We start from the raw sequence: 27,927 nt of genomic DNA, 5'->3' as shown, positions 1-27,927 counted from the left end.
GAGGTGGGCTTTGAGTAAGGATTTGAAGATGGGCAGCGAGGGGGCTTGGCGTATGGGCTCAGGGAGTTTATTCCACGCATAGGGTGAGGCGAGGCAGAAAGGGCAGAGTCTGGAGTTGGCGGTGGTGGAGAAGGGTACTGAGAGGAGGGATTTGTCCTGTGAGCGGAGGTTACGGGTAGGAGCGTAAGGGGAGATGAGGGTAGAGAGGTAATGAGGGGCTGCAGATCGAGTGCATTTGTAGGTAAGTAGGAGAAGCTTGAACTGTATGCGGTACCTGATCGGAAGCCAGTGAAGTGACTTGAGGAGAGGGGTGATATGGGCATATCGGTCCTGACGGAAGATAAGACGTGCAGCAGAGTTCTGAACGGATTGAAGGGTGGATAGATGGCTAAGTGGGAGGCCAGTGAGGAGTAGGTTGCAGTAGTCAAGGCGAGAGGTAATGAGAGAGTGGACGAGTGTTCAGGTGGTATGCTCAGAGGAAAGGGCGAATTTTGCTGATGTTATACAGAAAGAAGCGACAGGTCTTGGCTATCTGCCGCACGAAAGACTCCTGAAGAAATTGCTGAGTCATGGAATCGGAGGTAGGGTATTATTATGGATTAAGAACTGGTTGAAAGATAGGAAGCAGAGAGTAGGATTGCGTGGCCAGTATTCTCAGTGGAGGAGGGTAGTTAGTGGGGTCCCGCAGGGGTCTGTGCTGGGTCCGTTGCTTTTTAATGTATTTATAAATGACCTAGAGATGGGAATAACTAGTGAGGTAATTAAATTCGCCGATGACACAAAATTATTCAGGGTCGTCAAGTCGCAGGAGGAATGTGAACGATTACAGGAGGACCTTGCGAGACTGGGAGAATGGGCGTGCAAGTGGCAGATGAAGTTCAATGTTGACAAGTGCAAAGTGATGCATGTGGGTAAGAGGAACCCGAATTATAGCTACGTCTTGCAAGGTTCCGCGTTAGGAGTTACGGATCAAGAAAGGGATCTGGGTGTCGTCGTCGATGATACGCTGAAACCTTCTGCTCAGTGTGCTGCTGCGGCTAGGAAAGCGAATAGAATGTTGGGTGTTATTAGGAAGGGTATGGAGTCCAGGTGTGCGGATGTTATAATGCCGTTGTATCGCTCCATGGTGCGACCGCACCTGGAGTATTGTGTTCAGTACTGGTCTCCGTATCTCAAAAAAGATATAGTAGAATTGGAAAAGGTACAGCGAAGGGCGACGAAAATGATAGTGGGGATGGGACGACTTTCCTATGAAGAGAGGCTGAGAAGGCTAGGGCTTTTCAGCTTGGAGAAGAGACGGCTGAGGGGAGATATGATAGAAGTGTATAAAATAATGAGTGGAATGGATCGGGTGGATGTGAAGCGACTGTTCACGCTATCCAAAAATACTAGGACTAGAGGGCATGAGTTGAAGCTACAGTGTGGTAAATTTAAAACGAATCGGAGAAAATTTTTCTTCACCCAACGTGTAATTAGACTCTGGAATTCGTTGCCGGAGAACGTGGTACGGGCGGTTAGCTTGACGGAGTTTAAAAAGGGGTTAGATAGATTCCTAAAGGACAAGTCCATAGACCGCTATTAAATGGACTTGGAAAAATTCCGCATTTTTAGGTATAACTTGTCTGGAATGTTTTTACGTTTGGGGAGCGTGCCAGGTGCCCTTGACCTGGATTGGCCACTGTCGGTGACAGGATGCTGGGCTAGATGGACCTTTGGTCTTTCCCAGTATGGCACTACTTATGTACTTATGTATGTACTTATATGAGCGGAGAAGGAGAGGGAGGAGTCGAAGATGACTCCGAGGTTGCGGGCAAATGAGACGGGGAGGATGAGGGTGTTATCAACAGAGATAGAGAGTGGAGGGAGAGGAGAAGTGGGTTTGGGTGGAAAGACAATAAGCTCGGTCTTAGCCATGTTCAGTTTCAGGTGGCGGCTGGACATCCAGGCAGCAATGTCAGATAGGCAGGCCGATACTTTGGCCTGGGTTTCCGCAGTGATGTCCGGTGAGGAGAGGTAAAGCTGGGTGTCCAGCATAAAGATGGTATTGGAAACCATGGGATGAGATCAGCGAACCCAGGGAAGAGGTGTAGATTGAAAAAAGAAGGGGTCCAAGGACAGATCCCTGAGGAACTCCAACAGAGAGCGGGATGGGGGTGGAGGAAGATCCTTGAGGGTGTACACTGAAGGTGCGGTGGGAGAGATAAGAGGAGAACCAGGAGAGGACAGAGCCCTGGAATCCAAATGAGGACAGTGTGGCAAGAAGTAAGTTGTGATTGACAGTGTCAAAAGCGGCGGATAGGTCAAGGAGGATGAGGATGGAGTAATGACCTTTGGATTTGGCAAGGAACAGGTCATTACAGACTTTAGATAGTGCCGTTTCTGTCGAGTGTAGAGGGCGAAAGCCGGATTGAAGCGGATCAAGGATGGCATGAGAGGAGAGAAAATCAAGGCAACGGCTGTGAACGGCGCGTTCAAGTATCTTGGAGAGGAAGGGTAGGAGGGAGATGGGGCGGTAGTTGGAGGGACAGGTAGGGTCAAGTGATGGTTTTTTGAGAAGTGGTGTGACTACAGCATGCTTAAAGGTGTCATGGACAGTTACAGTGGAGAGAGAGAGAGGTTGAGGATATGACAGATGGGGGGGGTGACAGTAGGAGAGATGGTGTTTAGTAAGTTGGTGGGGATGGGATCAGAGGAACAGGTGGTGCATTTTGAGGAGGAAAGAAGGTGGGCGGTTTCCTCCTCGGTGATATCAGGAAAAGAGGAGAAGGAGGCCTGGGTTGGTTGGTTGAGGGAGTGGGTTAAAGGGTGAAGAGGAGGAGGTGGCTTGGTAGTGAACTCAAGGTTGATCTTCTGCATCTTGTCACGGAAGTAGTCAGCTAGTGATTGAGGAGAGAGTGAGGGGGGGATGGGAGCAGAGGGCACTTTGAGGAGGGAGTTAAGGGTGGCGAAGAGACGGCGAGGGTTGGAGCTGAGAGAATTAGTCAATTGGGTGTAATAGTCCTGTTTGGCAAGAAATAGGGAGGACTGGAAGGAGGATAGCATGAATTTGTAATGAATGAAGTCGGTATGGGTGCGAGATTTCCTCCAGAGGCGTTCGGCAGATCGGGCGCAGGAGCAAAGGTATCGGATGCAAGGGGTCAGCCAGGGCTCAAAGATATCCTCAAAGATAAGCACAATTTTCATAGTTTCCATACAAATTATAGTCCAGCTTCTATCTGTTAAAATAAATGTACATTTCCTTATACAGATCTGATGAGCTTGGATTAATTTCAGTTCTCAATGGCTGCAAATAAGCCATGTTTTCCAGATATCCCTAATGAATATGCATGAGAAAGATTTGCATGCCTATTGCATTTATTGTATACAAATCTTTCTCGTGCGTATTCATTAGGCATATCCTAAAAACCCAGTCTGCCTGCAGCCCTCAAAGACTGAATTTGGATAAGCCTGGTCTAAGAAATCATTCTTCAGTATTGTCAAAGGTTTCCTCTTTCACCTTAGCCATTCTGAGAAGATTAAGCATGCTCCCGGATTCCGGATTGCCTAAATTGTGGCAGCCAGATTTGGGTGCAGATTCCAGATCTGTGCATAAACTAAGTAGTCAATTAGGCACAATCAATTATTGGAGTTACAAGCACTTAATTGACAGTAATTACGAGCTACACATGGATCTGCCCTACACCCTATTCTGTAACATGTGCACCTAAAGCTCATCGTTCGCAGTTCCAAATGGGAGGGACATGAACGGGTCAGGGGCAGTCCAAGAAATAAGGCATGATGTTATAGAATACCTGCATATGCGCACCTCACTGCCAAGAGTTGGGCACCAGCATTTACACCAGTCCTTGGCAGGCATAAATGCTTGTGCCCAAAGTTAGGTGAGAAATGTGTGCTAAGCTATTATTCTAGGAAGGTCACTCTGTGTGGAGCACTCTTTATAGAATACTAGCTTAGTGTGGGTCATCCTGGCACCTAACTTTGGGTCAAAAGTCCAAAGAAAAACAGGAACGTACCCTCTACGGAAAGTCCGAAGAAACCGAAGAAGTAGAGGATAAACACAATGACTTCCAAATGGAGAGTGTAGTCAAAAGTCAAAGAAGATCTTCTGTGGTGCCTAATAAAGAATACTTTTGATTACATTCTCCGTTAGAAGTCATTGTGTTTATCCTCTAGTTCTTCAATTTCTACCTAACTTTGGGTTCCGTTTATTGAATCTAACCCATAGTGTGTTCTCTCACAATAGATCAGTGGAGATGATGATCAATTTTAACAAGAAAGTCAGGCCTATTGTCTGTAATTGACTTCCAGGTGGTGCAGGCAACCATAGAAGACAGCACCACTGTTCAACTGTACAGGAGTGAGATAATAAGGAAAAGATTCCTGCGAGAACACCACAATCCTCCAGCATTATCCTCGCAGCTTCCTTTGCAGCATGGTACTGTAAAGATTTTCTACTTAAAGAGCTTGGTTTTATAACAGGATGGCCTATGAAGGGATATCAAAAAATGCACCTTTTATATGCTTATGGCAGTACAGGTGCTTATGTACCTTTATAAAATAGGCTCTCAGAATTAGCCCTAATAGGATGCAAATGGCCATGCACAAATTTGCACTTGCCTCAAATAAGATGTAAATGTGTGCATGTTCTCTATAGTGTACCCATGAATTTCAAAATTATGCATATACATTGCAGTTACAGCCCTGGTAAGCCCAAACTCCACCCCCAGGAGGATTATAGAATACACCAAGCGCCCATCCGTACGACTAAATTTAGTCACAGACAGTTACGCCAAGTAAAACTTAGTGTAAATGCCAATGCCTAAATTAGGCGCAGACCGGTTATATTCGGTAACAACTTGCATAGATTTTAGAAACGCCTGTTACCTTCCCATTCCGTGCCCATGGCCATGCCCCCTTTTAAACTATGCTATTTAGAATTTACTCGCAATATGTTACAGAATACGCTTAGACAGTTCTGCGTGTAAATTCTTATTAATTCCAATTAGTGTCAATAATTGCTTGTTAATTGGCAATTATCAGCACTGAATGGCTTGTTAACTATTTCAGTTGCGTAAGCAAATCCGGAATATGACCGCACTATATAGAATCCGGATAAATGGGGGTAATTCTATATAAGGTGCCGTAAGTTAGGTTCCCATTAGGCACCTGACTATTTTATTTATTTGGATTTTGCTCACACCTTTTTCAGTAGTAGCTCAAGGTGAGTTACATTCAGGCACACTGGGTACTTCCCTGTCCCAGGAGGGCTCACAATCTAAGTTTGTACCTGAGGCAATGGAGGGTTAAGTGACTTGCCCAACATCACAAGGATCAGCAGTATGCACACAAAGAGGAGATAATGGTAGTTGAGTGCCAAAATTGGGGTAAAATGCCAGGTATGCATGTAATTGAACTTAGACGCTGTTCTATAACTGGGTGCCTAAGTAAACTCACATGTAATTGCCAAGGAGAGGTTCCCAAGGGCGAGGCATGGGTGGGTCATAGATGTTCCCATTATTTTAGCGTGCACTTTATAGAACACTCCCATTTACACAAAACAACTGTAGTATTTAGGCACAGCCACTTACACTAGCCATAGACATGGCATAAGTGGTTGTACTTAAAGTTGGGTGCATAAGTGCCAACTTATACTAGTATGTACAGCCGATTAGGTGCGCTAATGTGCCATTATAGAATACGAGCTTAGCACCCTAAATATGCTTAAATATGAATAGTTAATGAGCTGTGTCAGCATTAGCGCACAGCAGGTGTTAGCACAACTTAGTAAACAAGGGGGTATGTGTGAAGGGTAGCTATGTGCCTATTTATAGCCTCTTTTATAAAGACACTAGTAAGAAAGGCCCGTTTCTGAAACAAATGAAACGGGCGCTAGCAAGGTTTTCCTGCTCTCACCTCTCATGTCGCCGCGCTCCTCTGGGGTTCTACTGCAGGGGCAGTGATGTGAGAGGAGTAGAGGATGTAGAGCTGACAGGCGATGGCTGCCTGCAGTGCCCCGCTTCCTTTTTAACACAGCTGACGTCGGATGGAGGGAGGGGGGGAGCGGCGGCGATCTGTGGTGGAGGGTTGAGTAGTGGGTGCGGCGACGTTGGGGGTGTGGAGGGTGGTAGCGGTGGCAACGTGGGGGGGGTGTAGGGCTGAGCGATGCGATTCGCTGAGAGTCATAGTCACACCCTTGACGTCATCACGTTGTGACGCGAGGGCGGGGCAGACACTCATGGGGAAAAATTCCGATCTATGCCACCTCGGAAGTTGCAGCTTCATTAGAACGTTGGGGTTGCGAATTATGTACGGAAGGGGCATGGCTGAGGGTGGGTCTCTGACTGACAGTGAGTGGTGCATGAGTGACAGTGAGTGGTGCTGACAGCCTAGCCTACTAACAGTGCAGGGCTTCAGTGTTTCCCTGCCACAGAGTGAGCTTCAGAATGTTTGAGGTGAGAATTATTTATATAGATATAGGAGTCTATATTGCTTATTTTAGAAGTATTCCCATGTCTAAATGACAGCATTTAAATGTGTGTAGAGGCCCAGACAATTAAATGCCGTATCAGAACTGGAGCCATTCAGATGTGGGAAAGCTGAGTATGTCTAGATGGCAAGGGGGTGTGGGAAGAGCAGGGAGAGGAAGTGGTCTAGGTGGAGCAACACTACAGGTGCAGAATCCCTATTTTACATAGGGAAGTCACATCTGCATTGGGAAACCTGGAAGCTGCAATTTACACCTGCTCCGAGGTATATTTAAATGCCTGCTGTGGTCCCTATGAAGTCAGTCCCCCACTCCACCCCAGCAATCACATTTCCACTGGCTTCCCCAACCTTCCTGACATTACACCCAACTCTGTGCCATCACACCCCATTCTCCAACATCACATCTAACACCCTGACATCACACCATCACCCTCTGCAGCAAAGACACTCTCCCCAGAGGCCTCTACATGTGGGCATGAGCCTGACACATGGCAGCAACCCCCAGATTAAACCCCCTCAGCCTAATGCCTTCAAAAATTAGACTTGAGCTGCATGTCACCCCAACCCCTGAACCAGTTCTTGGGTTTACCAGGGATCCCTAGTAAACCCAGGGATTGGATGGGATGCCTCGTGACCTCCAGGTTTTAAAAATAGTCGCCAAGAACTCTAGCGGTAATATCATGGTATTACTATTAGAGGTCAGTCTTCCATATATGGATGTGATGGGGGGGGCCTTGAATGTGAGTTGGAAAGCTACCATTGGGGTGAGGACGTGATTGGGGGACCAACAATGCTGGGCTTGGGGAGCAGCAATTTTAGAAAGCTGCTCCCAAGTCTACATACAGTGGGGGAAATAAGTATTTGATCCCTTGCTGATTTTGTAAGTGTGCCCACTGACAAAGACATGAGCAGCCCATAATTGAAGGGTAGGTTATTGGTAACAGTGAGAGATAGCACATCACAAATTAAATCCGGAAAATCACATTGTGGAAAGTATATGAATTTATTTGCATTCTGCAGAGGGAAATAAGTATTTGATCCCTCTGGCAAACAAGACCTAATACTTGGTGGCAAAACCCTTGTTGGCAAGCACAGCGGTCAGACGTCTTCTGTAGTTGATGATGAGGTTTGCACACATGTCAGGAGGAATTTTGGTCCACTCCTCTTTGCAGATCATCTCTAAATCATTAAGAGTTCTGGGCTGTCGCTTGGCAACTCGCAGCTTCAGCTCCCTCCATAAGTTTTCAATGGGATTAAGGTCTGGTGACTGGCTAGGCCACTCCATGACCCTAATGTGCTTCTTCCTGAGCCACTCCTTTGTTGCCTTGGCTGTATGTTTTGGGTCATTGTCGTGCTGGAAGACCCAGCCACGACCCATTTTTAAGGCCCTGGCGGAGGGAAGGAGGTTGTCACTCAGAATTGTACGGTACATGGCCCCATCCATTCTCCCATTGATGCGGTGAAGTAGTCCTGTGCCCTTAGCAGAGAAACACCCCCAAAACATAACATTTCCACCTCCATGCTTGACAGTGGGGACGGTGTTCTTTGGGTCATAGGCAGCATTTCTCTTCCTCCAAACACGGCGAGTTGAGTTCATGCCAAAGAGCTCAATTTTTGTCTCATCTGACCACAGCACCTTCTCCCAATCACTCTCGGCATCATCCAGGTGTTCACTGGCAAACTTCAGACGGGCCGTCACATGTGCCTTCCGGAGCAGGGGGACCTTGCGGGCACTGCAGGATTGCAATCCGTTATGTCGTAATGTGTTACCAATGGTTTTCGTGGTGACAGTGGTCCCAGCTGCCTTGAGATCATTGACAAGTTCCCCCCTTGTAGTTGTAGGCTGATTTCTAACCTTCCTCATGATCAAGGATACCCCACGAGGTGAGATTTTGCGTGGAGCCCCAGATCTTTGTCGATTGACAGTCATTTTGTACTTCTTCCATTTTCTTACTATGGCACCAACAGTTGTCTCCTTCTCGCCCAGCGTCTTACTGATGGTTTTGTAGCCCATTCCAGCCTTGTGCAGGTGTATGATCTTGTCCCTGACATCCTTAGACAGCTCCTTGCTCTTGGCCATTTTGTAGAGGTTAGAGTCTGACTGATTCACTGAGTCTGTGGACAGGTGTCTTTCATACAGGTGACCATTGCCGACAGCTGTCTGTCATGCAGGTAACGAGTTGATTTGGAGCATCTACCTGGTCTGTAGGGGCCAGATCTCTTACTGGTTGGTGGGGGATCAAATACTTATTTCCCTCTGCAGAATGCAAATAAATTCATATACTTTCCACAATGTGATTTTCCGGATTTAATTTGTGATGTGCTATCTCTCACTGTTACCAATAACCTACCCTTCAATTATGGGCTGCTCATGTCTTTGTCAGTGGGCACACTTACAAAATCAGCAAGGGATCAAATACTTATTTCCCCCACTGTATATGTTTGTGTGTGTGTGGGGGGGGGGGGGGATGGGGAGTACATTTATTCCCCACATTCAGCTTTAGAACATAAGCGGTGCCATACTGGTACAGGTTAAACATCCTTCAAGCCCAGTATCCTGTTTCCAACAATGGCCAATCCAGGTCACAAGTACCAGGCAATATCCCAAAACAGTACCTTTTATGCTGCTTATCCTAGAAATAAGCAGTGCATTTCCTCAAATCCATCTTAATAATGGCTTATGGACTTTTCTTTTAGGAAGATAGCTAAACCTTTTTAAAACCCCGCTAAGCTAACCGCTTTTACCACATTCTCTGGCAATGAATTCCAGAGTTTAATTACATGTTGAGTGAAGAAATATTTTCTCTAGTTTGTTTTAAATTTACTACTTTCTACAATCTCTGTTCCCTTAGGACATGTAAGGGTTTCAGTGACAACCCTGCTTCTGTTTTACAAGAGACTTTTTGTTTGGTAGAGCCTCTTATAAAATAGTATGGGAATTTCACATGTCCAGACTTGATGTTTAAATTCCCCTCTACACATCCCTTTCTAAAAATTGTCTTCATGTGTCTTTATAAAATACAAGGGGTAAACTGGCAGAAATTACAGCTAGATTGAAGCCATGGGCGTTTAAGAGTTAGTGCATAAAGTATGCATGTATATGCTTATTTTATAAATTATGCCTGTATTTTTTAAAAATTTAATAGTTGTGAGCCACTTTGGGTCAAAATTCTGTTTGGGGAAGGTGATGTATAAATGTCACATAGCATAACAATGTCTTGTCTAGCCCATGCAGTCATCATTTATTTGCATGAGGAATCAAAAAGAAATCTCTTTTTTAATCTCTGCAGATGTGTCATAATGTTGAAGCTAGAGGCAGACCTGACTATTGGAACAATAGGTCAGTGCCATAGAGCCCACAGCAATAAGGGTACCACTCTCTCTCCTAGCCTCTATCTAGTTTAATTACTTTTGATAGGTGGTTAGGGGCCCATGACCCTTATTGCCTGGGGCCCAGTTCACTGTCTGCCCCTGGTTGAAGCAACTCTAATATGAACTGATTATAATATAATATAAACTTCATTACCTTTAGGAAGAAGACCACAGCCACAGACAACATGGGAGCCAAACTTCAAAGGCTCAGCAAATACCAACTATAATCAGTTCTATAAAAGGTAGTGCTGGATACTGTTTCTAGCAGCCTAGCAATTGTATTATATTGAGAAATTCTGCAACAAATTATTTTTATTCAGAAACAATACCAGCAAGAGTAATCAAACAACTATGACAACTAGAAAAAATTGATTGTACACTGATATATCATCACATTAGAGACATTGGACAAAAGATCATGCCATGAACTTCTTAAAAGAAGCCCAAACCTGGCCACATTTTTGCACCTGGTTACTGTTTTCTGCCCCTACTAACTCATATTTATGTGTGAGGCATATTGAACTAGATTCTATATATCATGCCTAAAAATTTGGTGCCAAAATAAAATTCACCTAAGCGCATTCTATACAGTATGCCTTAATTTAAGCGTACTTTATAGAATAAGTCTAAATTCCCACATAGTATGTAGCATACGCTGAGCGGCCATGACAGCGCCTAAGTCTAGGCGCAGCCATTTATACGAAGTAAAACTTGGTGTAAATAGCGGCGCCTAAGTTAGGCACAGAGCTGGTGTATTCTGTAACCCTGCGCATAGGTTTTTGGAACACCCACGACACGCCCATTCCATGCCCATAGCCATGCCCCCATTTCAGCAGCTTGCATTAGAATTTATAGGCACCGCTTTGCAGAATATGCTTAGTGGGTACTGGTCGTAAATGCTAATCAATGCCAATTAGTGCTGATAATTGCTTGTTAACATACAATCATCAGAGCTGATTAGCTTGTTAACTAATTCACTTTGAATGGGCAGTGTCGGCATTAGCGCACCGGCAGCTGCTAGCGCGGCTTAGTAAACAGTGGGGAATGTTCTTTTTTGTGATGTGCAGTCATTTGGAATTACATACGAATAACATTTCCTGCCATTTCATTTTTAACCCAAAATGAGAGGACCCCCCCCCCCCCACCTCGCAATTGTTTTTTTATTTTCTTTCCCTGTGTCATCAATAACATGCCCTATTGTTCAATAATATGCCCTATTTATCTGTAGATGCATTGTTGTAGAGCAGTGTTTCCCAAGTCCAGTCCTGGGGTACCCCCTTGCCAGTCAGGTTTTCAGGATATCCACAATGAATATGCATGAACTTGATTTGCATACGCTGCCTCTATTATATGCAAATCTCTTTCATACATATTCATTCTGGATATACTGAAAACCTGACTTGCAAGGGGTTACCCCAGGACTAGACTTGGGGAAACACTAATGTAGAGTAATGTGCACAATGGGGCACACCACTGAGCAATAGGGTATACCGTTTGAATAAAAGGATGTACTATGGAGCAATAGTATACTCTATTGATGATGTTGCCCTGAAAAAAAAAAAATTCTGTAAATGACAAGGAGAAACCGAAGAAAATAAAAATTATTAGCCTGCAAACCCCAGGAGGTGAGTAAATGAGGAGTAAATGTCAATCAACTCTCAGTTTATGTATGAACTTTCCCACTCATCACAAATACTGGGTACACCTTGTTCAACAGAACATTTCTAACAGTAACTTGTGGTGGAAAGTAGATGAGAAAAATAGAAAGCAAATATCAATCAACTCTTAGTTTTCTTATTTACATTGATATTTTCTTATGTTGTTTAGTATCAAGTTGGAGACATGTAAACTTGTAGAGTAACACAAATTAGGTACATTTTCCATTCCTTCAATCCCCCTTTCCTAATCCCTTTCTGTGCTCCTGCAGCCTCCATCCCACTTCCAACCTCTTTCCATGCTCCCCATCATGCCACCCTGGAGGGTGTGAATGACATGAGGAAGGACCTAGTGAAGCTAGAGGAATGGACCGATATTTGGCAACTAAGGTTTAATCCCAAAAAATGCAGGGTCATGCACTTGGGTCGCAAAATCCGAGGGAACAGTACAGTATAGGGGGTGTAGTGCTTCAGTGTGTGAAGGAAGAGCGGGACTTGGGGGTGATTGTGTCTGACGACCTTAAAGCTTTCAAACAGGTAGGAAAAGCAACAGCCAAAGCCAGAAGGATGCTTGGGTGCATAAAGAGAGGCATGACCAGCAGGAAAAAGGAGGTGATAGTGCCGTTGTATAAGTCTCTGGTGAGGCCTCATTTGGAGTACTTCGTGCAGTTCTGGAGACCGCAGCTACGGAAAGATATAAACAGGATGGAGTCAGTCCAGAGGGTGGCTACGAAATTAGTAAGTGGTCTTGAATGTAAAAATTATAGGGACAGGCATATGTACCTCAACATGTATACGCTGGAAGAGAGGAGGGAGAGAGGAGACATGATAGAGACATTTAAATATCTCAAGGGCATTTATGTACAGGAAGAGAGCCTTTTTCAAATGAAGGAGAGCTCTGGAATGAGGGGGCATACGACAAACCTAAGAGGGAATAAGTTTAGGAGTAACCTAAGGAAGTATTATTTCACAGAAAGGGTGGTGGAGGCGTGGAATGACCTCCCGGTGGAGGGGGTGGAGTCGAGGACTGTTCCAGAATTTAAAAGGGCATGGGATAAGCATGTGGGATCGCTTAGGAACAGGAAGAATTAGGGGATACAGAGGTTGGGCAGATTGGATGGGTCATATGGCTTTTATCTGCCATCATGCTTCTATGTTTCTATGTTTCTAATCTCCTTTCCCTTTTCCCAACCCCCAATCATCTGCTTCTTCTTCCTTTCTCTCTTCCTGCCTTCCAACTTACCTTCTGATGCCTTGCATACTCTCTCCTCACTGAAGACTGGATGGCACTGCAGGCATTTTTAAAACATCTGCACTAGATGATTGTACTGCTTTTGCACATTCTAAGACCAATGTAGTCAATGATGCTGAATCTTGAAGTTTGAAAATGCTTGTGGTACCACTCAATCACACTTTAGATACTGGCAGAATGGGTGCTGCTTCCAAGACTTTGTCTTTGGATGACAGCAGAATGGGAGTCACCAACTGCCCCACTTAGTTGGCATTAGGCAGGTTGGGCTGTGCTGGCTGCACCTACAATAAAGCCCTTGATTCTTGTTTGTGGATGGACTAACAGACAAACATAGGACCCCTTTTACCAAGCTGTAGCAAAAGGGGGCCTGCTCTGGTGTTGGTGCGTGTTTTTGACGTGCATCGAGGCCCCCTTTTACCACAGTGGGTAAAAGATAGGCCTTTTTTTTTCCTCAGGAAATGGCTGTGCAACAAGTGAAGCACTTGTCGTTTGGCCATTTCGGAGGGGGGGGAGCCCTTACCGCCACCCCTAGCTTGTCAGTAACTGGGCAGCACCGATTACTGCTGGGTACACACCGGCGCTGCAAATATAAAAATATTTTTGTAGTGCCAGATATGATGGCACACTGAAGGTGGGAACTACTGCCGGGCTGCTGCGGTAGCCCGGCGATAGTGAGCGGTAAGCCCGCGTTGGGCTTACCACTGCTTTGTGAAAGGTGCCCATAGTGATAAGAAGTATATTCCAATGATGAAACATGCCTAATAGGTTAGTTATTTTAATGGTAGAAGTTTATGATATGCTTTTGCTTTAACTACAGTACCTGAAATATTTATTTGTCCTATCTGTATTAAAGTGCTGCTAGTGTTGTAGGTGAAACCTATATTGGAATTCTGAATAGCAAAGATACCAATCTGACAAGTAAAGGATCAGACATCACCATGACTACAGCTTGTAACTCAACAGATCTGTCATCGCCAGCCATACCTACGAGATGTTTATTACATCAAAGAGAAAAGGTAACCCATCTCTACAAAGAATTACTTTTCTAAAAGCCAGGGCCAGTGCTTAAGAACTGGGTTCCCAAGTGAACTTTTAGTCTTCCCTCCTCAATTAATTTTGAGGTCCTTGGCCTTTCAGCTCCCCCTCAAAGATTATTATATGTAAACTATAAAGCCATGATCATCCTATAACAATTCTATTAAAAATGTGTATTTATTTATTTATTTAATTATAATGACATTTGTATCCTGCATTATCCCAAACAGAGTTCAGGTTCAATGTTGTTTACAATCCAGACAATTTAGGACATACTTATTATAGTTATAAACAGGGGTGTATCTGTAATGGGACCACAGGGGCCATGGCCCCCGTAGATTTGGCCCTGGACCCCTCTACCAATGGCCCTCGCAACCCCCCCTCCCGCCGCCAACCTGCCGTCGCCTGCCTGTGCTGGCGGGGGACCCCAACCCCCGCCAGCCGAAGCCACCGTCCTTCGTTTGTTTGTTTTGTTCTTTCTGAGTCTGACTCGTCTCTGACGTCCTGCACGTACACAACGTGCAGGACGTGTGCAGGACATCAGAGACGAGTCAGACTCAGAAAGAACAAACGAACGAAGGACGACGGCTTTGGCTGGCGGGGGTTGGGGTCCCCCGCCAGCACAGGTAAGCAACAGCAGGCGGGGGGTCGAGAGGGTCGTCGGGCGGACGACAGTTGGAGGTGGTTATGGCGGCGGGGGCGGCGGCAATGGCCGCCGGGGGGGGGGGGGGTTGCCGGGGGGGGGGTGCCGGGGGGGGGGGGGCTAAAATGTGCCCCCTCACCTCGGCTCTGGACCCCCCTACCGGCGAAATCCAGATATGCCCCTGGTTATAAATCGTCTGATAAAGGGGAAACATTGAGTAAATCTTCTATATATGGCCATATGATACTTAACAAATATTAGTTTATGAATTATTTTACAAGGTTGTATTCTCTAACAAGCATCAAATTGTAAGTAGTTATATAGGATAAAGTTTGAAATAGCATTTTGCACAAAAGTGGTTATTCCTGTCTTCCATTATCTTGTTGCAGGAATATTTTGAAAAGAAAAGTTTTTAATAATTTCTGAAAGCACCTGTAATCATGTACAGATCTAACAGCCCTTGGAAGAAGGGACATTATGATGGCAATTCTGTAAAGTGCTGCCACAAATTGGTGTGCTTAGCACCAATTCTCTAACTGCTTCAAGGCACAACTAAGCTGTTACAGAATACTAGTATAAATTCACTTTGGCATGCCTAATTGTAGGCTCAGTCACGTATACCATTTCAATGACAGGCATAAACAGGGGCACCTAAGTGCACCTTTCAATGCATGCAACTGATAGTATTCTATAAGCTGTGTAGGCAAAACATCCATGACACACCCATGCTCCTCCCACATTAAAGCCCCCTTATAGTTGTGACCTATTTGACTTAGGCACATTTTTTAAATAGAATACAGTCTAGCACATTTGGACATAAATATCAATTTGCCCCATCCTTGGCCACCTTTAAATCTAGACTGAAAGCCCACCTCTTTAACATTGCTTTTGACTCGTAACCACTTGTAACCACTCGCCTCCACCTACCCTCCTCTCTTCCTTCCCATTCACATTAATTGATTTGATTTGCTTACTTTATTTATTTTTCGTCTATTAGATTGTAAGCTCTTTGAGCAGGGACTGTCTTTCTTCTATGTTTGTGCAGCGCTGCGTATGCCTTGTAGCGCTATAGAAATGCTAAATAGTAGTAGTAGTAGTAATTATTCATGCAAACAGGTGCACCTAATTTAGGGCCCCTTTTACCAAGCTGCGGCAAAAGGGGGCAGACGTTGGCGTCAGCGCATGTTTTACACGTGAGCCGAGGCCCTCTTTTACCGCAGCTGGTAAAAGGGAAGTCTCACCTTCCTGCAGGAAATGGCCGTACTTGCCACACGTCCATTTCGGGGAGCCCTTACCGCCACTCATTGAGGTAGCAGTAAGGGCTCCCACATTAACCCAGTGGTAACCGGGCAGCATACGGCACTGCCCAATTACCGCTGGGTACATTCCGGTGCTACAAAACTAAATAAATTTTTGTAGTGCCGGAAATGACGGCACACTAGGGGTGGAAAGTACCGCTTGGCTGCTGTGGTAGCCCCACGGTACTTCCTGTATAGCAAGCGGTAAGCCCGCGTTGGGCTTACTTCTGCTTAGTAAAAGGAGCCCTTATACATTAGTGTGCACAAATGATGACTAATGTCTTTCTTTTGTTCTATATTTTTGTATTGTCTTTATATTTCAATAAAAAGAATCCTGAAGATTTATTCTGAATAAAAAGAATTCTAGAAAAAGGATCCCGGGCTAGATGGACGTGTGGTTGTTACCCCAGGGATAAGTAGTGGCTTTTCCCAGGTTTATCTTAATAATGGTTTAGGGACTTTTCTTCCAGTAATTTGTCTTAGCCTTTTTTAAAGCCCAGCTACTTTGTTTTCTTGTTTTGTTTTGTGTTTTTTACCACATCCTCTAGCAAGGAGTTCTAGACCGAGTGAAAAACTACTTATAAGTACATAAGTACATAAGTAATGCCATACTGGGAAAAGACCAAGGGTCCATCGAGCCCAGCATCCTGTCCACGACAGCGGCCAATCCAGGCCAAGGGCACCTGGCAAGCTTCCCAAACGTACAAACATTCTATACATGTTATTCCTGGAATTTTGGATTTTTCCAAGTCCGTTTAGTAGCGGTTTATGGACTTGTCCTTTAGGAAACCGTCCAACCCCTTTTTAAACTCTGCTAAGCTAACCGCCTTCACCACTTTCTCCGGCAACGAATTCCAGAGTTTAATTACACGTTGGGTGAAGAAAATGTTTCTCCGATTTGTTTTAAATTTAGTACACTGTAGTTTCATCGCATGCCCCCTAGTCCTAGTATTTTTGGAAAGCATGAACAGAAGCTTCACATCCACCTGTTCCACTCCACTCATTATTTTATATACCTCTATCATGTCTCCCCTCAGCCGTCTCTTCTCCAAGCTGTATAGCCCTAGCCTCCTTAGTCTTTCTTCATAGGGAAGTCGTCCCATCCCCGCTATCATTTTAGTCGCCCTTCGCTGCACCTTTTCCAATTCTACTATATCTTTCTTGAGATGCGGCGACCAGAATTGAACACAATACTCAAGGTGCAGTCGCACCATGGAGCGATACAACGGCATTATAACATCTTCACACCTGTTTTCCATACCTTTCCTAATAATACCCAACATTCTATTCGCTTTCTTAGCCGCAGCAGCACACTGAGCAGAAGGTTTCAGTGTGTTATCGACGACGACACCCAGATCCCTTTCTTGGTCCGTAACTCCTAACGTGGAACCTTGCATGACGTAGCTATAATTCGGGTTCTTTTTTCCCACATGCATCACCTTGCACTTGCTCACATTAAACATCATCTGCCATTTAGCCGCCCAGTCTCCCAGTCTCGTAATGTCCTCTTGTAATTTTTCACAATCCTGTCGTGATTTAACGACTTTGAATAACTTTGTGTTATCAGCAAATTTAATTACCTCACTAGTTACTCCCATCTCTAAATCATTTATAAATATATTAAAAAGCAGCGGTCCTAGCACGGACCCCTGAGGAACCCCACTAACTACCCTTCTCCATTGTGAATACTGCCCATTTAACCCCACTCTCTGTTTCCTATCCTTCAACCAGTTTTTAATCCACAATAGGACATTTCCTCCTATCCCATGACCCTCCAATTTCCTCTGTAGCCTTTCATGAGGTACCTTGTCAAACGCCTTTTGAAAATCCAGATACACAATATCAACCGACTCCCCTTTGTCCACATGTTTGTTCACTCCTTCAAAAAATTGAAGTAAATTGGTCAGGCAAGATTTCCCCACACAAAAGCCATGCTGACTTGGTCTCAGTAATCCATGTCCTTGGATGTGCTCTGTAATTTTGTTTTTAATAATAGCCTCTACCATTTTCCCAGGCACCGACGTCAGACTCACCGGTCTATAATTTCCCGGATCTCCCCTGGAGCCTTTTTTAAAAATGGGCGTTACATTGGCCACCCTCCAATCTTCCGGTACCACGCTCGATTTTAAGGATAAGTTGCATATCACTAGCAGTAGCTCCGCAAGCTCGTTTTTCAGTTCTATCAGTACTCTAGGATGAATACCATCCGGTCCAGGAGATTTGCTACTCTTCAGTTTGCCGAACTGCCCCATTACGTCCTCCAGGTTTACCGTGAAGTCAGTAAGTTTCTCCGACTCGTCCGCTTGAAATACCATTTCCGACACCGGTAACCCACCCAAATCTTCCTCGGTGAAGACCGAAGCAAAGAATTCATTTAGTCTCTCCGCTACGTCTTTGTCTTCCTTGATCGCCCCTTTTACCCCTCGGTCATCCAGCGGCCCAACCGATTCTTTTGCCGGCTTCCTGCTTTTAATATACCGAAAAATTTTTTTACTATGTTTTTTTGCCTCTAATGCTATCTTTTTTTCATACTCCCTCTTGGCCTTCTTAATCTGCGCCTTGCATTTGCTTTGACACTCCTTATGCTGTTTCTTGTTATTTTCAGACGGTTCCTTCTTCCATTTTCTGAAGGCGTTTCTTTTAGCCCTAATAGCTTCCTTCACCTCACTTCCTTCACCTAATAGCTTCCTTCAACCAGGCCAGGTGTCTTTTGGACTTCCGTCTTTCTTTTCTAATTTGCGGAATATGTATGGCCTGGGCCTCCAGGATGGTATTTTTGAACAGCGTCCACGCCTGTTGTACAGTTTTTACTCTCTCAGTTGCCCCCCTAAGTTTTTTTTTTTACCGTTCTTCTCATTTTATCATAGTCTCCTTTTTTAAAGTTAAACGCTAACGTATTTGACTTTCTGTGTACAGTTACTTCAAGGTCGATGTCAAAACTGATCATATTATGGTCACTGTTATCAAGCGGCCCCAGTACCATAACGTCCCTCACCAGATCATGCGCTCCACTAAGGACCAAGTCTAGAATTTTTCCTTCTCTCGTCAGCTCCTGCACCAGTTGCTCCATAAAGCTGTCCTTGATTTCATCAAGGAATTGTATCTCTGTAGCGTGTCCCGATGTTAAATTTACCCAGTCTATATTTGGATAATTGAAGTCACCCATTATTATCACATTGCCCATTTTGTTCGCGTCTCTGATTTCTTTTATCATTTCTGTGTCTACCTGCTCATCCTGGCGAGGCGGACGGTAGTACACTCCTATCACCATTTTTTTCCCTTTTATACATGGAATTTCAACCCACAGTGATTCAAAGGTGTGATTTGTGTCCTGCTGAATTTGTAATCTATCTGAGTCAAGGCTCTCGTTAATATACAATGCTACCCCTCCACCAGTCCGGTCCACCCTATCATTACGATATACTTTGTACCCCGGTATGACAGTGTCCCACTGGTTATCCTCCTTCCACCAGGTCTCAGTAATGCCTATTATATCCAATTTTTCATTTAGTGTAATATATCCCAACTCTCCCATCTTATTTCTTAGACTCCTAGCATTTGCATATAGACATTTCAGAGTATGTTTGTTGTTCTTATTTGCATGATGCTTAGTACCTGACACTATTGATTTGACATCTTTTGTCTGATCTTTAGTTGTATTTAAGGGCACCTGGCCTACCACGGTCTGTTGTGTAACCTCACTATCCAGAAACCCTATCTTCCCTGTTTGTGAGGTATCTTTGCAAGATACCTTTTCCCGAACCATGCGCTTTTGAGCGACTGTCGGCCTTCCCCCCATTTCTAGTTTAAAAGCTGCTCTATCTCCTTTTTAAATGCCGACGCCAGCAGCCTGGTCCCACCCTGGTTAAGGTGGAGCCCATCCTTTCGGAATAGGCTCCCCCTTCCCCAGAATGTTGCCCAGTTCCTAACAAATCTAAAACCCTCCTCCCTGCACCATCGTCTCATCCACGCATTGAGACTCTGGAGCTCTGCCTGTCTCTTGGGCCCTGCACGTGGAACAGGTAGCATTTCAGAAAATGCTACCCTAGAGGATCTGGATTTGAGCTTTCTACCTAAGAGCCTAAATTTGGTTTCCAGAACCTCTCTCCCACATTTTCCTATGTCATTGGTACCCACATGTACCAAGACAGCAGACTCCTCCCCAGCACTATCTAAAATCCTATCTAGGTGACGCATGAGGTCCGCCACCTTCGCACCAGGCAGGCAAGTCACCAGGCGATCCTCACGTCCACCAGCCACCCAGCTATCTATATGCCTAATGATCGAATCACCAACTACAACAGCTGTCCTAACCTTTCCCTCCCGGGCAGCACTTGGAGACATATCCTCAGTGCGAGAGGATAGTACATCCCCTGGTGGGCAGGTCCTGGCTACAGGAGTACTTCCTACTTCACCAGGGTGATGCTCTCCTTCTAGGAGACCTCCCTCCTCCAAGGTAGCACAAGGGCTACTACACTGGAGGTGGGACCTCTCTACAACATCCCTGTAGGTCTCCTCTATGTACCTCTCTGTCTCCCTCAGCTCCACCAAGTCTGCTACTCTAGCCTCAAGAGAACGGACATGTTCTCTAAGAGCTAGGAGCTCTTTGCATCGGGCGCAAACATATGACATCTCACCAACTGGAAGATAATCATACATGTGACACTCAATGCAAAAGACTTTCTCTTATTTATTTTAATTGTACTACTTAGTAACTTTGTGGCATGTCCCCATATCTTTGATATTTTTGAAAAAACAAACAAGTGATACTACTAGAAGTTTCTCTCAGCTATCAGTGCAGTATGCTGTGTTAATTGTCACTTTGCCTATGAGCCCTTTACCCATAACGAGCTCACATTTCCTCTTTCCTATCTTAAGTGCTGCCCCTTTTTCTAGCTATAGTCATCACTCCATCTGTTGATAAGTTCTATTCATGCATTTGTAAAGGTTTTGTCCTCTCCCCCAAATAAATTGACCGTTTAACCCCTTTAATTAATGGCACTTTGCACTTTTTTTGGTGAATCTTTGTAAAAATTAATACCATTCCATTTGCCAATTTGTTCCATGTAGTACTCACGGCCTGAGTTCGTCATGATGTCTTTGGAACCAGCAGTGACTTTAGAATTGCCTGGATCTATTGTGGTAATTATCCATGCTGTAAATTTTAAAACGTTTAATAAAGTTTTGCTGAAGCAATGCAAAGATTTTGGATTTTATATTGTTTTTATTTCATATACAGAGTAATCTAGGCTAAGGTGTCATACACAAGTAAAAACTGGTATATAGAGAGGGTATTCTGTATTAAGGTTCCAAGAATGCACCTGTCTGGATCCTATCCAATAAAAGAAAGTAGACGCCTACTGTATAGTGTAGCAGGGCAAATATATACTTCTAATTTAGACATGACCGACCACACCAGCCATGGAGGTGGTGTAAATGCTCATACCTAGATTGATAAATTACATGCATAATTTAGAATAATTTATGCATAACTGTGCACCCCACCCATGTTCCATCCAGACCTCACCCATGTGTACGCCCACTTTCAAACTGCGCACCATTGCTTTTAGGCGCCATTTTATAGAATAGCATGTAACCGGAATATTGATATTTGCATGTATATGCCATATTCTGACCATTTATCCATGTCCTTGGTGTCTTGGGTCCCTCCTTATAGAACTACTCTGTTAAGCACATAACTTTGTGCTTCTAGACAAGCTTATCAGTGAGCCGGAACACAGGTAAAATTATTGCAAATTTTGGAGAAGTCAGGGATGTTGACAATGTAATGTAACTTATCCGGAACTAACTACAATAAACTACATGCCCACATGGAGAACTCTTCTATGCTTTCAGACCAAGAAAGGAAAGTCATATTTATCTCAAAGAAGCCTCTATGTAATTATCCCAAATGGGCAGTGTTTCGAAGTGAAGTGTGACAGCAAGTCTCGGGTCAAAGATGTGTTTGATATAGCCATTGCACATGCAAATCTAGAAGAACATTTTTATTTTGCCCTTGCGTATATGAAAGGTTAGTATATTTTGTAATAAATGCATCACATTTTTAAGATTGTGCTGATGTTATAATCCTATGTAATGGAAATTGTATTGCCTTGATATATGTGACCATCTCTGTGAAAACGTGACTAAATTCACCAGAAACAAAAAAAAAATGAGGTTTTAATTAATAGTGTTAGAGCAAACAATTTGTACTACAACAATCCAAACCTCATCCTCTTATGTGAAAAAAATTAAAAAGTTATAGAAATTCAAAGATGTAACTTTTTCAGACTGCTTATGGACCCATGTCATGAAAAATCCACCGTACTCAACATTTTGTATCTGACACTTTAGTCACCTTTTCCCAGAGACAGTCACAAATGTTTTGAAATTTCACATTTGGATTTCAGGTGTGGTAAGATTTTTTCTCAGATTTGAAAGTAGAGACAGCTGGCATTAATGGTGATTAGTCTGAAATCTTAGCTATAGAACATAGTAAAAATATTTAGTCTATGTATTTCTATTTTATAATCGTCCAGAATCTAAATATGCGATTCTTCATAGAAGTCCTTTGTGAAGGATGAGTAAACAAGGTTTTACCGTTTCCCATACACATTTTTGTTTTAGAATCAGAGGGATCTTGTAAGCTCTTTGAGCAGGGACTGTCTTTCTTCTACGTTTGTGCAGCGCTGCGTATGCCTTGTAGCGCTATAGAAATGCTAAATAGTAGTAGTAGTAGTAGTAGTAGGATCAGACTGGAAGAAACTTTAAGGTCATTAAATGTATTTATTTATTTTTGTATCAATAAGTGTTTATTATATTTCAAATAACAAGCACAACAAGGCAAACAATTACATCAATCTCTCATAACAATAAATCTCTAAAACTCCCCCCCTTTTTCCCATCAGTTATCCCAAATAAGCCTCTAACCCTCTCCCCAACCCCAGCTAAACACCAACAACAAAGCTGTAATTGGCATGTCCTGTGGTTTCTTTGGACTACTCTAACCCCCTTACTATATCCCACCCCTCCGCCCCCGAGGTCTCCTAGCCTGGATATCCCCTGCCCAACAACCTCACACTCCCCCTCCCTCTTCTCCTCTGTGGGTTACATATGAGTACTCTTTTCCTGTAACAAGTCCCAATCATGCTCATAAGTCCGAAGACAGTTCCTTCTCAAAGCTGTCAGACGTTCCATGTGGGCAGTAAGACATTTTGCCACAACCAGCCCCCATCGTACCATTTTGCCCTTTCACCAAATGAAACCATTATTGTGAAGGCCTAACAAACAAACCTGGGGGTACATGGCAAAGTAAGCTCAAGAGCAGTGGACAATGCCTATAAGATAGTTTTCCAGAATGAGGCTATTAATTCACAGTCCCACCAGATATGCAGAAACGTACCTGTCCCATACATACAACGCCAACACTCATCAACATTTTTCTAGGGCTTTTTCTTTTTTTTTTTTTTTTTTTTGCAGGTTGTATGTTAATGTTCCCATTAGTGTGATGTACCTGCAAAAAGATAGCATGAGAGCACTTACCATCTCCAATTTAGGAGACATTTAGGGGCCCTTTTACAAAGGCATGGTAGGGCTACCACATGAGCAGAATGTGCCAAATAGGCCCTACCGCCGGGTAGTGTGGGAGCCCAGTGGTAGCTTTGAAGTTGGTGCGCACAGTTTCCTGCGGTAGAAAAGAATTTTATTTTTTCTACCGTGGGGCCATTTCTGGTGGTAATTGACAGTGGCTACATTGCTGCGCACTGCCCGATTATAATGGGGATAGCGCTTTAGCCTTTACCGCCTACTAAATAGGTGGAGGTAAGGGTTCAGGCAGTAAATAGCCACAGGCTAATTTTAATATTAGCATACGGCCATTTTACTGCCCCATTTATAAAAAAAGGCCTTTATTCTGCCACGGTAAAAAGTGGCCCACCATGCTCCAATTTCACACTCCAAAACGAGTGCAGGCCACTTTTTACCGTGGCTTAGTAAAAGGGCCTCTAAATGCTCATGCATTAACCCCGTGTTATCCAGTTTGAATGTACTAATCCTAACACCCTAGCTGGATAACACAGGAACATTCACTGTCCACCCATGACACGCTCCCTCCTAAAATATATTTTTTAAATAGGTAATGCGTGGGTAACCGTGCTTAACATGTTCTGTGGTAGTATGTAACAGAGGCATATCTGGACTTCGGCGGGAGGGGGGGCCACAGCCAGAGTGAGTGGGCACATTTTAGCTCCCCCCTGGTGCCGCCGCCAACCCTCCCCTGCTGCCGTTGTCTACCTTTGCTGGCGGGGGACCCCAAACCACGTCAGCCGAGGTCCTCTCTTTCGTTGCAGCAAAGCTTCCTGTTCTGAGTCTGACGTCTTGCACGTTGTACGTGCAGGACGTCAGACTCAGAACAGGAAGCTTTGCTGCAATGGAAGAGAGGACCTTGGCTGGTGGGGGTTGAGGTCTCCCACTAGCAAAGATAGGCGACGGCGGGTTGGCGGCAGGAGGGGGGTGGAGATGGTCATCGGCAGGGGGGTCCAGGGCCAATCTACGGGGGCCCAGGCCCCCATGGTCCCACGCAGATACGCCCCTGGTAAGTAAGCATACGCTAACCACACATTAAAGGGGGGATTCTATATATAGTGCCAATAAAATCAATGGTGAAAAAGTGCTAATCTATAAGCCGCGCTTAAAGTTAGGTGCCGTTTATAGAACAGTGCCTAGGCACTGGGGTGGTGTGTAAATTTATGCACCGCTATTTGCACCAACAAAAACAAGGTACAAACGATTGTGCCTAAATTTACACATGGTGCCCCAATTACGTGCATAACTCAAAACCACGTTTGCGCTCCACCCGAAATGCCCATGACCCTCCCATTTCCACACACCCTTTTTTGAGCTGCACAGTAAGTGGCTTGTTATTGGTGCTAATTGGCTTATTATTTAATTAAAGTCCACACAGCATTTGCATGTGGAAATTTTGACAACTTTTATAGAATTAGGGGGTAAGAGCTTAACTCCCTTTAGTAAAAGGGCCCCCCCAAACTCCCTGATGTAATTTTAAGACCATTAATCTTGTCCTTTCCTCAATGAAGACGTGTAACAACTGACCTCTATCCTCATTATTAACCTTTCTTTAAAAAAAAAAAAAGAAAGAAAGAAAAGTGATTCAGTCGCATAAGTGACACTGTATGCTCATTAAACATTTCTAATATGTGCCCACTGGATTCTCTAAATATTTTTATAGAGCATGTAGCAAAGCTCCAGACACAGTATAAGAAAATTTATAATTTCATCAGTGACCAGCCTGTTCAAGAACATACAGTCAAGTGGTTTTTTAAAAAATATATTTGTTTTTATTTAGAAACCATGTGCTTATGTTTTCATTCTAAATAATAGATTGTTCACTCACATTAGGTAAAGAGTTTTTTTTCTTGGATGATGAAACAGTATTGTCTAAAGTGGCACCAGAAGGATGGATCGATCAGACTAGGAGGAAATCCTCTATTATCAACTTTACTCTCTTCCTGAGAATAAAGTTCTTTGTCCACAGTTTCAGTGTTATTCAGTAAGTGTTGACAACTGTATCCATCATAAGCTCTTATGATTTACATGTCCATCTGTAAAGAATGGCATTTATAAATGTATATCACATACACATGTCAATACCGATTTCAGAAGGCTGCTATTGTAAACAGATAAAGATGCACAAGGTGTTTGCAGCAGCAAAACAGAACACAACCCATGCAAACACTGTAAAGTCCAAAACAAGTCTTTTTTCAAGCAAATCCCAGTGGCCACATTTTGCCAATATGGCTGCATCAGGGTTTAACATAAACAACTTACCAGGGTTTCACAGCCTTTGCCCTGGTAATGACACTAAACATCCAAGATGACTTGGACACAGCTTTTTACCAAGGGAGGGCAGAGCATTCGCTGTTGCTCTGCCCTCTGTTGGTAAGAAGCTGAATCCAAATCATCTTGGATGTTTAGTGACATTACCAGGGCAAAGGCTGTGAAACCCTGGTTAGTTGTTTATCTTAACCCCTGATACAGCCATTTTGGCAAAATGTGGCCACTGGGATTTGCTTGAATAAAGACTTGTTTTGAATTTTACAGTGTTTCCTTGGCTTGTGTTCCAGAAGGCTGCTATTTACACACGGAGATCTACACCATGCAGAGAATTCAAGGGAGTGTACTTTGGGCAGGATGAAAATCTGCATGTGTACTCCCCATTTTATGAAAGAAGTGTATGTTTTTGGGAAAAAATGTTCATGCTGGGTTTTACGCCAGCTCAAATGCACTCATTAGTTTTACAAAAGTGCTCGTTTTTGCAATGGCTTTATACAATTTTATCTCCACCTCCAAAATGAAACCAAGTTTTAAAATTGTGACCTCACTGCTTAATTGATGGCACTTAGCATTTATAGGTTTGTAAAACAAGGCAGCTACATGTGGAAGTGGTGCCACTTACACCTGGAAGCTACGAAATTGCCACTTCTATGTCTAGGCCCTGACACCTCCTTGTGGAAGCTCCTGGGTTAGTTCTATTCAGTTTTCAACCTGTATGTTTGTAAAATGGCTGCTCCCACTGCATGTGGCAGCAAATACATGTGCATTCCTGCAGGTATTTTAGAAAAGGATCTGCGTTGGAACACCCTTTCTTAAAATACCACCAGAACCGAGCATGTTCTGACCTGCATGTCTCAATTCTGATGTCTATATTCTGGGGTGAATTCTAAAAATGGTGCTTAAAAAATCAGCACCAGCCCTTCCCCCCCACCCCAATTTAAGCGCTATTCTGTAAGCCATGTCTAAAGTTCGGTGTGGTTTATAGAATAATGCTTAAGCGGAACGGTCACATAAATTTAGGTACTGCCATTTGCAGCACTGGCAACATGGGACAAATATCTGTGCCTAAATATACACACAGAGTACCAGTATTCTATAATTATGCATCTAACTCAAAACCATGCCCCTGATCTGCCCCAAAATGTCAATGACTCTCCCATTTCCATGCCCCCTTTTTGGACCATGTTTAAATTTTAGGTGTGGATCTTGCACCTAAATTTACATATGTGAGGCCCAAATAAGTCTAATTAGTGCCAATAATTGCTTGCTAAAAATCCAATTATTGGCACTAATTGGCTTGTTATTCTATTAAATTGTGTGCACAAATCGAGGGCATGCCCATGTAAACTGGGGTTCAAAGTAGAGGAGTGGCCTAATGGTTAGTGCACCAAAAGATTTATATGTTCACTTCTCCATCGCGGACTGTGGACTGCATCACGTTGTTGACATTTTCTTCAACTTGAGAGATTGAGAAGCCAATCTGTATATGTCAAGCTGTTGACCCCTGATGAAGGCTGTCTAGCCGAAACACGGACCGTGTAGGGTCCCAATAAACTTTCATTTGGTGCTCTTACTACTGTGGTTTCAGAACTGGTCATTTTTGGACTTTTGACTTTTGCAATCTGTCCCTAAAATCGAGTGTAGTATCGGAAGACTGGAGGGTAGCCAATGTTACTCCGATTTTTAAGAAGGGTTCCAGAGGAGATCCGGGAAATTATAGACCGGTGAGTCTGACGTCGGTGCCGGGCAAGATGGTGGAGGCTATTATTAAGAATAAAATTGCAGAGCATATACAAAAACATGGACTGATGAGACAAAGTCAGCACGGATTTAGTGAAGGGAAGTCTTGCCTCACCAATCTAATGCATTTTTTTGAGGGGGTAAGCAAACATGTGGACAATGGGGAGCCGGTTGATATTGTATATCTGGATTTTCAGAAGGCGTTTGACAAAGTGCCGCACGAAAGACTCCTGAAGAAATTGCAGAGTCATGGAATCGGAGGTAGGGTATTATTATGGATTAAGAACTGGTTGAAAGATAGGAAGCAGAGAGTAGGATTGCGTGGCCAGTATTCTCAGTGGAGGAGGGTAGTTAGTGGGGTCCCGCAGGGGTCTGTGCTGGGTCCGTTGCTTTTTAATGTATTTATAAATGACCTAGAGATGGGAATAACTAGTGAGGTAATTAAATTCGCCGATGACACAAAATTATTCAGGGTCGTCAAGTCGCAGGAGGAATGTGAACGATTACAGGAGGACCTTGCGAGACTGGGAGAATGGGCGTGCAAGTGGCAGATGAAGTTCAATGTTGACAAGTGCAAAGTGATGCATGTGGGTA

General features: G+C 43.9%; 1 protein-coding gene across 1 annotated transcript in view; it reads left to right on the top strand.

Moving 5' to 3' along the window:
- FRMPD2 (FERM and PDZ domain containing 2) overlaps positions 1–27,927 on the top strand; it is a 194,276-nt gene that overhangs the window by 22,824 nt on the left and 143,525 nt on the right. Inside the window, exons 6-11 of the mRNA XM_030203157.1 lie at positions 4,309–4,435; positions 10,019–10,100; positions 13,619–13,781; positions 20,812–20,883; positions 21,598–21,772; positions 25,159–25,309. Of these exons, the coding sequence (XP_030059017.1) occupies positions 4,309–4,435; positions 10,019–10,100; positions 13,619–13,781; positions 20,812–20,883; positions 21,598–21,772; positions 25,159–25,309 (770 nt within the window). The remainder of the gene's footprint in view (positions 1–4,308; positions 4,436–10,018; positions 10,101–13,618; positions 13,782–20,811; positions 20,884–21,597; positions 21,773–25,158; positions 25,310–27,927) is intronic.

This window comes from Microcaecilia unicolor, chromosome 5, assembly GCF_901765095.1.
Source record: "Microcaecilia unicolor chromosome 5, aMicUni1.1, whole genome shotgun sequence".
Taxonomy (NCBI): domain Eukaryota; kingdom Metazoa; phylum Chordata; class Amphibia; order Gymnophiona; family Siphonopidae; genus Microcaecilia; species Microcaecilia unicolor.
The sequence above is the reverse complement of the archived record's forward strand: the minus strand, read 5'-3'. Positions and strand labels throughout refer to the sequence as shown.